The 12,159-nt window shown below is 47.0% G+C and overlaps 1 protein-coding gene across 1 annotated transcript; it reads right to left on the bottom strand.

The window, feature by feature from the left end:
• Window positions 1-866: 866 nt before the first annotated feature.
• Window positions 867-9,297, bottom strand: meis3 (myeloid ecotropic viral integration site 3; the record flags this gene model as incomplete). Its single annotated transcript, XM_079731647.1, has 12 exons — window positions 867-1,066; window positions 1,212-1,295; window positions 1,593-1,651; window positions 2,850-2,926; window positions 4,074-4,213; window positions 4,474-4,582; window positions 4,794-4,943; window positions 5,333-5,383; window positions 5,497-5,547; window positions 5,727-5,901; window positions 6,291-6,430; window positions 9,286-9,297. 12 exons carry the CDS (start codon window positions 9,295-9,297, stop codon window positions 867-869), a joined length of 1,248 nt encoding a protein of 415 aa, XP_079587773.1.
• Window positions 9,298-12,159: the final 2,862 nt, after the last annotated feature.

Here is a 12,159-nt window from a genome sequence, read left to right on the forward strand (position 1 = left end):
GTGGAGCTTCATGCTGAGGAAGAGCACTAGTAGTCGACATTAAGCTCACGCCTCATCCGCATAAATATAAAAATAGATTATAAAACATAATATAAAGAATAACAACTAAACACAAACAAACATTTAAATAAAGTAGTGTGTTTGAAGGGTTTTCTTTGACAGCAAACACACAAGGAGGAAGACCGAGTTTAGAGGCAGAGGCCAGAGGCGGGACCAACACAGGATTGGAGGATGTCGCTCAGGTTTTGTCCAATGATATCTTTGGACGCCGGTGAGGTCACAGGTCCCTCTGATAGACACTAGTGTTAAGGGGGGATGATGTTTAGTGGCCAAGTACCGTTGCTTCTGATCCAGCCAGGCCCACCACCAGCGCTTTAAGAGTACCCTTCAGTTCAAGTCAGTTCATGTCACCCTCTTGTGGTTTCCTCCCCCCTGGGTTTGATGGGTAATGTAGTTTAAAGCGTGTGTCTTATCTGGTTCCTCCCCGCAAGATGCAGAGGAGGCGGTGGAAGAGAAGGAAGCACTTCTAGGAGGAGAGAGGTATGGCTTTGAACCTACAGGCTGTGTGTGTGTGTATGTGTGTGTGTGTGTGTGTGTGTGTGTGTGTGTGTGTGTGCCTGTGTGTGTGTGTGTATGTATATGTGTGTGTTAATGTGTGTGCGTGTGATCAGCTACATTGAGGTCAGTGTCTTTCAGGGGAATGTAAACTTTTAAAGCAATGCAGATTTTCTGTTTTATATCGTGCGGCATTGTATCATTACACAGATACACACACACACACAGACACAGACACACACACACACACACACACACACACACAGACACACACACATACACACACACACAGCTGTGCAGTTCTCAAGCGGCTAGTGTGCGTGGATGTCCAGTCCCTGTGCAAGGAGTGGTTCGGAGGGGTGTGTGTGTGGAGGCGGGTGGAGGAGCATGGCGGGATGGGGGTGGGGGCCGGGGTAGGGGTGGAGGGAACTGCCGGGGTGGGGAGGGTAGCCCTGCTGGGCCAGTAGCGAGCCGGGGTATTCACCCGGTAGAGAGGCCATGCCCTGGAGACCTGGACGAGACAGACGGAGACCAATTATAATATATTATATGATGTATGGTAAAAAAAAATAAACTTGTGTGTGTGTTTCGGTGTGTGTCGCTGTGTCTGTGTGTGTGTGTGTTAGTGAGTGTGCATGTGTGTGTTTCAGTTTTACCTGCTGCACGGAGACCCAAGTGTTGTCCGTCAAGTCCGTAGCCCCCAAGAGCTGCTCCCTCTGGGCTGTAGGGACCACCCTGACCTGCAACACGCAACACACAAATGATGTCAGCAACACACACGACCCCTGCAGGACGCACACTATGTATATCCACAGGCATAGCAAGGTTTCAGCCTTTTTAAATAGATTATACATTCGCTTAAATTAAAACTCAAAACCTTGCAAGTCAATATAGTTTACAAACGTAGTTTAAGTGTTAAGGAAATGTAATGAGGTAAAACTGAGAATAGGCAGGTCTTTTAATTGAAAGACAAATGTATTGGTGAGAGACTTGAAGTAGACGTGGAGACATTGTGCAGGGACTGAGGGGACACCCACCTGAGCGATTTGATTGGTCGATCATGGGCTGGACTATTCTCCTCCTGGCATTAATGAACCTAGCAGAGGAAGAAGAGGGAGAACAGGGATTCAGAGAACATAAGAGGAGAGAGGGAGATAGGGTGAGAGGGGGAAAGGGAGAAAGAGAGAGGGAGAGAGGGAGAAGGAGACAAGTGTGTGTGTGTGTGTGTGTGTGTGTGTGTGTGTGTGTGTGTGTGTGTGTGTGTGTGTGTGTGTGTGTGTGTGTGTGTGTGTGTGTGTGTGTGTGTGTGCGTGTCTGCATGTCAGTGTGTGTGTGTGGGGGGGAGAGGGGGAGAGAGTTGAGGGTATTTACAGAGAGGTAGAGAGGAGATCGAGGACAGAAAGAGAGAGAGGGAGGGAGCTGGAGGAGGCCAGCGGTTAATGGAGAAAAAAGCCTGACCAGGAGACTATTAACCTTTCTCTTTTTACAACCACTTAACCCTTTCAGAGGGCTGAGTAAATCAACGCTGGAGCAGGCCAGGTATCGATCCCCATGCTAATTGATTGAACTGCATTGATTAGGCCAGGTTGTGTGTGTGTGTGTGTGTGTGTGTGTGTGTGCGTGTGATAGTATGTGTGTGAGTGTATGAGTGTGTGTGTGCATGTTTTAGTGCATGTGTGTGTGTGTGAGTGTGTGTGTGTGTGTGTGAGTGCATGAGTGTTTGTGTCTGTGTGTGTGTGTGTGTGTGTGTGTGTGTGCGTGTGTGTGTGTGTTTGTGGTGAGGGGGGTGTACCACCTAACTGGTGCAACATTGATTGGAATGTGATAACTGATTGATTAGGAACTGGAAGATTCTTTATGTGGTTGTGCGTGCATGTGTGTGTGCGTTCACGCGTGCGTGTGTGTGTGTGTTGCGGGTTTATGAGCATACATGTGTCTAGGGTATGCGTCCCGGAGGGAACATTGGTGCAATAAATCACATGATTATTGGGTATTGATTTGCCATTTTGTCTTTATGAGCGGTGAGAATTGAATTGACTTGAAAATTGTGCTTAATAGGACAATGGTGTTTTAAGACGTAGACCATCTTGATTAATATCATTCATTCTGCCTTTTTACATGAACCTAAACGCAATTTGATGGTAACAACTTGTTTGCTTTCACAGGACCTTCAATAGACGGTAGTCCTGTTGCCCTGTGTGATGGTCGGTGAAAGGTGTTTAAGAAAGACGCTAAATGATGTGCCGCTGCAGGCAGGGCTCTGGGTGTAGTGTGGATTCAAGCAGAGCACTGACCAGTTGTTGACCTGTAGGATGGTCAGTCCTGTGTCCTGGGACAGCTGCTTCTTCTGCTCCTCTGATGGATAGGGGTGCTGTACACACAGACACACAAACACAAATATACAAAACCATTTTAATTTGAAGTAGAAGGAGGGGGTTTGTCCCTGCTCATTATAAGACAACAGCAATACAAGTAAATTACAATATGTAAAACTAATATATAATAATAACTAATATAAAATAAAAATAAATATCAAGGAAGGATTAAGCCCATAAGGAGAGGGAATTGTATTGGAATGACTGTCCGCTAAATAAAACACAAGGTTTGGAACTAACAGTGTCAGTGTCTGAACATGAGTGATGAGGAGGTGTTGAGGGGAATACAGATGACGTGCCAACAGAATCCCTAATTCATTCGATCCTACCACCTCCGTCCTCTCTCTCTCTCTCTCTCTCTCTCTCTCTCTCTCTCTCTCTCTCTCTCTCTCTGCCTATCCTCTCTTCCTGTCTGTACCTCTCTCTCTATCTTTAGTAATTGCAGCAAAGCATTTGACTTGCCTCATTTGCTGGCTAATTATCAATCTTGCAATTACTCTCCTGGCATCTGATGGTTTAGCACTGACTCAACACAGAGCATATTCACATAATCATTTAATACCCGCTTTTATTTTCTATTCCGCCCTAATGAACAGTCTTAATTGTGTCGTGCCCCGCTTTCTCCTTTTTCTCCATCATTCAAATTCTTTCAATTCTTTTTCTTTAGGGCATGATTCATTTACTTATATTTTCTTAAGAAATTATCTTTTACGTCTTTTTAATTTTCTCATAGCTTATGGGATTTCTTTAATTACTGTCTAGCCTCGCCTCCTTAAATTGAATCGCAAACGATAATAAGAGGTTGTTCTCTCCGTCTGAAACGGCTCTTTTATTTTTTATCGTTATGAGCACTAACCAAGATCCTGTACTGAAGACCAGTTTAATGGCGTCTCCTGAAGTCATATTTATTTCTTTATCAAAGTTGTTAGACGTCAAGTGAAGAGCTCAATGTCCTTGATAATGGCCTGGCTAATGGTCTCTGTTACCAAAGCATGGTGGAAAACAGGTAGGGGGTGAGCAATTGCCTGGCAGTGGTTGACTTATTCAAACGCTTGCTATGTAATGTGCAGTCTGCCCACTAGTGTTGGCCATCGGAGCAACACTGCTCTCTAGTGATTTGCTCTGATGGGTTGTTATTCTCACCGATAGGTGCTGGAAGAGCCAGGCTCTCATGATGTTGGTGGCCACCTTGGGGAAGATCCCTCTCTTCTTGTTGTTTCTCCTGTCGCGGTCCGACTCCTCATCCTCCCCTGTGCTGGGAGAGGCCACGTCCATACCGTCGCCTACACACACATTCACATACACACACACACAACTTTCATTAAGCTGGCTTTGTGCGTGTGTAGCTGTATATATCCGTATAAGTACACTACCCAGCAAAAAGTTTACAAAGAGAGATTGTTTGCTTATGTAACTCCTGCTAGCGTGTGTGTGTTTATAGATGTCTTTGTGTGTGTGTGTCTGTGTGTGTGTGTGTGTGTACGTGCGTGCGTGCGTGCGTGGGTGCGTGCGTGCGTGCGTGCGTGTGTGTGTGTGTTTGTACCCGTGTCGCTGCAGTTGTCTGCTGTGCTGTGTGAAGGCAGGCCACAGTTGCCAGGGGTTCCAAGAGGAGTTGTGGCGCACTCATCAGGCTCCCGTAACCATGACGCATTCTAGAGAGAGAACGAAAGAGCGAGAGAACGAGAGAGAGAGAGAGAGCGAGAGAGAGAGAGAGAGAGAGAGAGAGTGAGAGAGAGAGAGAGAGGAAGAGATGAGGGATGAGCCAAAAATACAATTGAAATAAACAATATCTGGAAAAAGTGACAAAATAGCCTGTAAATGATTCATGATGGAGGGTACCTATAGTTGCTGTGCTCTCCTCACCTGCTCTGACAGACTGGTGCAGGAGCCAGTGAAATCCTCCATGTCCGACTTGGACCCGCCCTCCCGGTCGTCCATTACCAGGTCCGTTGGCATCTTGCCCTTCAGGCAGGTGATGTAGCGGTGGCAGAAATTATCACACAGGTCGTGCACCTGCAGGGGGATCACACAGGGACCTTTAGCACCGTGGCGTAGGGCGCGACCGGCAACATCTATTTTCAATGCTTGGGAATATTTTGGCTTGCCAAGAAAACAAGTTGAAAAGAGACAACTTCTTTTGTGTTTCAAAGAAGCCATCAGTCGTCGTCCTTTGTCATGCCACAGTATGAGGAGCATGTGCGAAAAAACAACACGGTGAATCGTTTAGTTCAGAAAGGTTTACGACCAGGACTGCTCTTGATCTATTGCTTTGCATAACCAGTTCACTTTAATTAGCATTTCCAAGTTGTGAACTCTAGCAAGCCAGCTTGTTGACTCAAAATAATGCAGAACCGTTTCACCTATGGCATCAGACACGTCAGCAGGAGGACTTTAGGACAAACCTTTTCCAGCTCCAGCAGGTGAAAGCGCAGCACCTGAATCGCCTGAATCATCTGCCAAAAAGAACAAAGAGATCCATGACCACTTCATGATTCTGCCTTCTCTGGTCATTATTAAGTTATCTTTATATGGTGTGTTTTTTCCCAATCTATGTTTAAAGTCTTACCAGGTTGTCCAGTTCTGGATTGGAAGAAAATATGGGCTTCTCAGAACGAATCTGAAACACAGCAACACGTAAATAAACAAATCTCATATAATAATGTCATATAATTGATATACGCAAACATATGAAATTAAATTGAACTCTGCAAAACTGAAAAATAGCTTTTTTATATCTACCTTATAAAGCACAGATACACATATCTCCTTTGATTGGTCACTTGAGACATCGCTCACCTGTTTAGCAAATGCGGCAATGTCTTCATTGAAGGAGTCGGAGGAGCATACGTCGCTGTGATTGGTCATGCCCGGGAGGTGGGAGGTCCCCGAAAAGGACACAGAGTCTCGAGGAGAGCAGGTGGCTAGCTCACACTTCTCAAACACTAGAGCCAGCAGTGGGAACAGCGGGTGACTACACGCACACACACACACACACACACACACACACACACACACACACACACACGGAAGCATTGCACAATTAACATACTGTACATAAACACATTAACAGTTGACGCATGGTTACGCACACACACAACGCATTCACAGATTGTATTGAAATCCATTCTGAAGCACGACATTCACGCGAGGCCCGAGCGCACATATCCAGTGTATTGTTACAACGTCCATCCACGTGGCGCACATGTACATTTATACATGCTCTATCGAATACACATGACATGCAAAGGCTAGACAGGCCCTGGCATATGCGCACATACACACATGCACACACACGCACACACATGCACTCGCACGCACACGCACGCACACACACACACACACACACACACACAGACTCACCCGTAGATCAGGTCTCTGTGATGCTTCAGGGAGTCGGGGATGGTTTGTCCGTAGTGCTGGGGAGGCAGTGACCTCACTGCATCCCCGTAACCCCCCAAAGACATGGCCTCCGACCCAGGGTAATGGCCCAGGTCCTCATACTGAGGGAGAGCGAGGGGGAAAGAGAGAGAGAGAGAGAGGATCATGAGGGGGAGGTGGGCGGTGTTGTTGGCCTGTGTGGGGCGGACCCATAAGAAGCTGGTGTCATGCAGCCCGCTGGTGTTTTAGTGTTGGCGCTCCACGGCCAAAGGGTCAGTGATCCCGGGGATGTCGGCTGTCACTTCCTCTACTGTACGTTTACAATGATCCTCTGTGGCTCATAGCACGGCTGGGCCACCGGGGTGAATGGGGTGGTGTGTGTGTGAGTGTGTCCGTGTGCATGTGCGTGTGTTTGTGTGTGTGTGTGTGTGTGTGTGTGTGTGTGTGTGTGTGTGTGTATGTGCATGTGCACAGTACACGTGAGTAAGCTATAATCCTGTGTTGATATGTTCACCATTGTTCGGTTACGCATTGTGGGAAGTACAAGGAGGAGAGCAGATAATACTGAGACGGAATTTTGTATGTGTGCGTGTGTGTGCATCTAAAACACGTGCATCTGAAACAGTCAGCGTGTGCTGAGTATCTCACAGCCCTACCAGGGGAACCATTCACAGTACACCACAAGCTGTGCTCAAACATCTACTGTACACACACACACACACACACACACACACACACACACACACACACACACACACACACACACACACATACATACACACACACAAACACACAATTAACACAACAACCAACACACATGCATAAAAACACACACACATGCATAAAAACACACACAAACACACACACATAAACATGCACACAAGCACAAACAGTCAAGTTAAATGCCCCTCGAGCAGAGTGCACACACAAACACGCACACACGCACAACACACACACACACACACACACACACACACACACACACACACACACACACACACACACACACATACACACATACACACATTCATGAATAAGCATCGAACCCCCTCCCGTTCCGTTCCACTGTAGCTCGGTTATTTCTGCTTAACTGCCGTTTCTCTCTGAGGTGGCATTGCCCGGGTCAGCAGAACTGCCTCTGTTTCTTTTTGCGCTGGATTAATATCGCTCACATCACAGTCTCATATGTCCGCCGGATCACAGAAAGCACCTGCTTCGATGCCTTGCCGGGACACCTTTTAGTTTTTATGGAGGCTGACTATTAACACAATCACTGCTATCAAATTGCGCGCCTCTCTGGACGCCCGGCCGGGATCGGATTTCTGTGCGCATTTGGCGGCTGTGCGTCAAACGGATCAAAGCAGAAGAGAGAGGACAAATTCCTCGCATTTTCTCTGTTAAAAGCATGGGAGTGTTAACTCAGAAATGAGAACATTGAGGGTCTATACTTTTGATTTTAATAAACAAATGAATAAATGTTATGATACGATTTTTGCTATGATTTTCTTGTTTTATTGAGCTGAAAATTTACTTTTTTTAAATGTGATCAAAATTGTTGAAAGGTGTTGCTATAAAATAAAACACATTTCGTGTGTGACTCCTTAAAATCTATTTTTTTTTACTTAGAGGACATCACAATTAGTGCTTGGTCTATTTACCATTTAAATAAAACATTTTCTAAGTTTGAACTTAATACCTTTAAGTGACTCCCTTTTGCTCAAACAAAAAGTAGACGAAGCAATGTTCATAGTGGCCGATATATGAATTATAATAAGCACATTAAGGCCGTGATTTGCATGGGACCGCGTATTCCTAAACCATAATGTAATAATATGATACAGAGTTAACTCTGAGAGATGGGCCTGATGCTCTTTGTCCGCACGGTCCGTAAAGGAGACGCGTAATTAGTAAAAAGTTAATTAGGCCTTACGTTGTGTTGTTTAATGTACGAATAACCTAGTAATGACAACAAAAAAAAAACACCGGCCATACATGCTTGGCCCGGGCCAACTGTAAAGCATGCCTGTTAATTTTATCTCCTCCATTAGACCTGTTCGTCTTAACTGCTAATGTCTTCACTCTTTATGCCATTGTCACAACTGTGTTAACTCGTTCTGTGCGGAATTGCCACCACACGACTCTCTCTCTCTCTCTCTCTCTCTCTCTCTCTCTCTCTCTGTCTCTCTCTCTCTCTCTCTCTCTCTCTCTCTTTCCTTCTCTATTATGTGTGTGTGTGTGTGTGTGTGTGTGTGTGTGTCTGTGTGTGTGTGTGTGTGTGTGTGTGTGTGTGTGTGTGTGTGTTTGTGTGTGGTTGAGCTATGAGCTATGTGGCCCAGTTGCGTGTTCCTTTAGACTGCATATCTGCTTATCTAAACGCGGCCGTGATTTGTCTCGCGGTCTCTTCCACGCCGAGGATCTCTCCTCTCCACGCGGTGCCCATCAGCGTCTGTCTCCCTCTCTCTCCTCCGAACCACTGTAGCACAAACCCTGACCTACTTAGCGGCTCGCAGAGCTGCTGCCTCCGCTCTATTCTTCGCCTGCCTTTCTGTTGATGTTGACCAAGTCAGCACCTCCCCACCAGAGCCTCCCAGCGCGCCACTGATATCATATTAGAGTCACAAGGCCTATCTGGTTTAAAAATAAATAATAAAATAATAAATACAACGGGGTGTTGGCTTTACAAAGACCCTACAAAATAAATGCATCGCTTTAGCCTTTAAATAAATTACATTATCGTTGCATATAGGTCTACTGTAGTGGCCTAGGGCTATTATTGTAATGTTGTGGGTTTCTTTTCCACATCAACGGCATTGTTTGTGGGCCCCCAGCATGCCCCCTCTGTTCCCCCGCACCAGTGCTGTGGCGGTCAGGACATCTACAGCACCGATGTCAAATGTATTTTCCAGATATGCCTCCCTTATGATGTCATATACTCAGTGTGATCACTGCTATTTGTTTTGTTATTCCGTCCACTTACCCGTTTTTCCATGCGGCTTGCTGGCCGAACCTTCCCGTGGAGAGGGCGCACTGGGCGGCTGGACTCCTCCGGCGGGATCCCCCCTCGGTCCCTATAGACTCCTGCGAATACGTGCAAGGATGGACACGTGCAGGGAGAATTAAACACCAGGGCGTGCTGTACTTCGTGAGAATCACGCAAACGATGAAGTTTGAAATGTCACGCAGATCATGCAGGGCACACACACACACACACACACACACACACACACACACACACACACACACACACACACACACACACACACACACACACACACACACACTTAGGCCTACACACAAACACACAGACACACAGAAGCACACAGGCGAATGAAAGGGTTAGTAAACTAAACATCTGCTCATACGCAATTACATCTTAAGGTTATCTGCCTCATACCGAACGGAACGTGTAGCCCACTAGCAAATACATTTGTTTGTTGAAACACTGTCGACTTTTAAAAAATAGAAGACATAGAGTAGGCTATTTGCTGGAGAAATCCCAAATAAACACACGCGACTTATCCAATCAAAAGCAGTCCCTCGGATCACATGGCTCTGGCCGTGGACGGAGCATTGCACGGGGAAAGGCAACACTTATAGCTTCAATGCATTGATCAGCAGCATCAACTGTAATCTCAATACCATACCGAAGCGGGTGTTGCAGCGCGGGTTCCTTGTTTGCAGCCGATGTGCACGCAGGTCCCTTTAGGTTAGTAGTCCAATTCCGGCGGTACGATTCCGACCGCGCAGATTGCATCCGCCTCTCGGTGGGGCTTGCAGCGGGCTGGTGGGATGCTGCTGGTCGGTGCACGGACAGAGATCGCTGCTCCTTCTTCTTCTTCTTATCTTCCTCCTCTTCTTCTTCTACTTCTTCTTCTTCTTCTTCTTCTGCTTCTTCTTCTTCTTCTTCTTCTTCTGTTCTTGTCCCCTTTCTTGTCCTCAGAGGATACAGCGACGGACCGCGCGGTCATGCAAAGTGCTGCGAATGGACGACGGCGCTTAAAGCTCAAAGAGGAAGAGAGCGCAGAGAGGGAGAGGGAGGGAGAGAGAGAGAGAGAGAGAGAGAGAGAGAGAGAGAGAGAGAGAGAGAGAGAGAGAGAGAGGAGGAGATGAGGAGATGCAAGGTGGGGACTGATGATCGTGGCGGTCTACTGAGTTGTTTGGGGGGTCAAAACGCGACGGGGTCTCTTGCCCCCCCACACCCTGCCCCCTCTCCCTCCCTCCCTCCCTCCTCCTCCTCCCCCCTCCTCCTTTATCACACACACTCGCGCATTACAAACGCCAAAGGAGACCCCCTCGATGTTTTATATCTCAATGGCACGCTCTGCGCTCCCACACAGTTCGCTGTTCTCCCCGCCGCTGCCGCTCGGCCATCTCCCCCCGCCCCCCCCCCCCCTCTCTCTCTCTCTCTCTCTGCCCCCTTGTCCCCTCGGTTCCCCCTCTCCTCTCCCCTCGCTTCCCCCTCTCCCCTCTCCTCTGGCCGGCCCAGCGCTCCGTTCTTCCTCTCCGAAGCTGCTGGGGCACGATGATGTGATTATCAGACGGATAGCTCGGATAATGGTACAAAATGTAACTCACACAAATACAGACACGCACGCGCGCAGACACACATTCGCGCGCGCACACACATGCACGCAAACACACACACACACACACACACACACACACACACACACAGGCTACACGCACGCAAGCGTGCACGTATACATATCGGAGTATTTTCCCAATACACAGACACACACTCCCATTAAAGTAGCCTCCTGGTTCGGTCAGAAGACTATTCTTTAAACCATCACCAATCGAAAGCGCTATCAACCCATGCCTAACTGTTGAAACGATATGCCTATTCTATGTTCATAGGAATATTTTATATCATTTATTTGAACAAGCAAAGGTTTAAATAATGTTGAGGGAACAAGTGTGATTTATAAGAATTTAGATCAATACTCATGAATTCTAAAGACTCATAGCTCTCATTAGATTGGACTAAACCAAACTAAATCAAAAGTCAACCTCATCAGACGGTATGCGGTCTTTTTCCACTACAAAGTTTGAATAGGACATTTTAAATTGAACACACGACATTAAAACACAGCCCTGGTCTATTTAGGCACTCTGCTAAAAAAGTGTAAAAATTGACTTTGTGTTTTGTTGTTTACTTTGTATTGTAGTTTCTGTCAATTTTGGCCGTAAATACACTGGGAGTGTGTGTGATGACAATCCGTTTATGGGCTGATAATAGTTTTAAAAGTGTTTTATTGTTTGTGTTGACATGTCACCCCAGCCCTGCCCAGCCTCCTGACACCCAAACGTCACCCTTCGGCCACCCTTTGTTATTTCTCTCTCTTATCGGGCTGGGGGACAACAAAACCATTCCCACGGCTTCTTTTCTTTTCATTCCAACATTAGAGAGAGAACCCTACCTTTCACCATCCCGCGGAATACCTAAACTATTCGTCTTGTGTTGTAAATTACACCAAAGTAACATAATAATTATTCACAACGGTCCTTTTCCCCCCACCCCGCGGCGCGGAGCCAACAGGCGGCTGCACTTCAATCACGGCGGCCGGCGGGGCGCGGCGGGCCGTGGCGGGCCGCTCCACGGGCACTGCGGGGCTCCACCGCGCGGCCCTGGCCACATCAAACCTGTGGTCTTTTCAACTCCCCGGGGTGCAGATTTCCTATAGGGATGATCATAGCGCTAAAGCCCTTCGACACTGAGCTTAATGCATCCATGAACGTGTCAATTGGCTGCAAAAGCGACCTTATGACTTGAAGTGAACTTCTTAACAGGCTTAACGGCCAGGGTTTAATCTGCAGGCGTAGCCCTGCATCCGTGATGTGTTAATAACGG

This window comes from Pollachius pollachius (genome assembly GCF_949987615.1).
Source record: "Pollachius pollachius genome assembly, chromosome: 3".
NCBI lineage: Eukaryota > Metazoa > Chordata > Actinopteri > Gadiformes > Gadidae > Pollachius > Pollachius pollachius.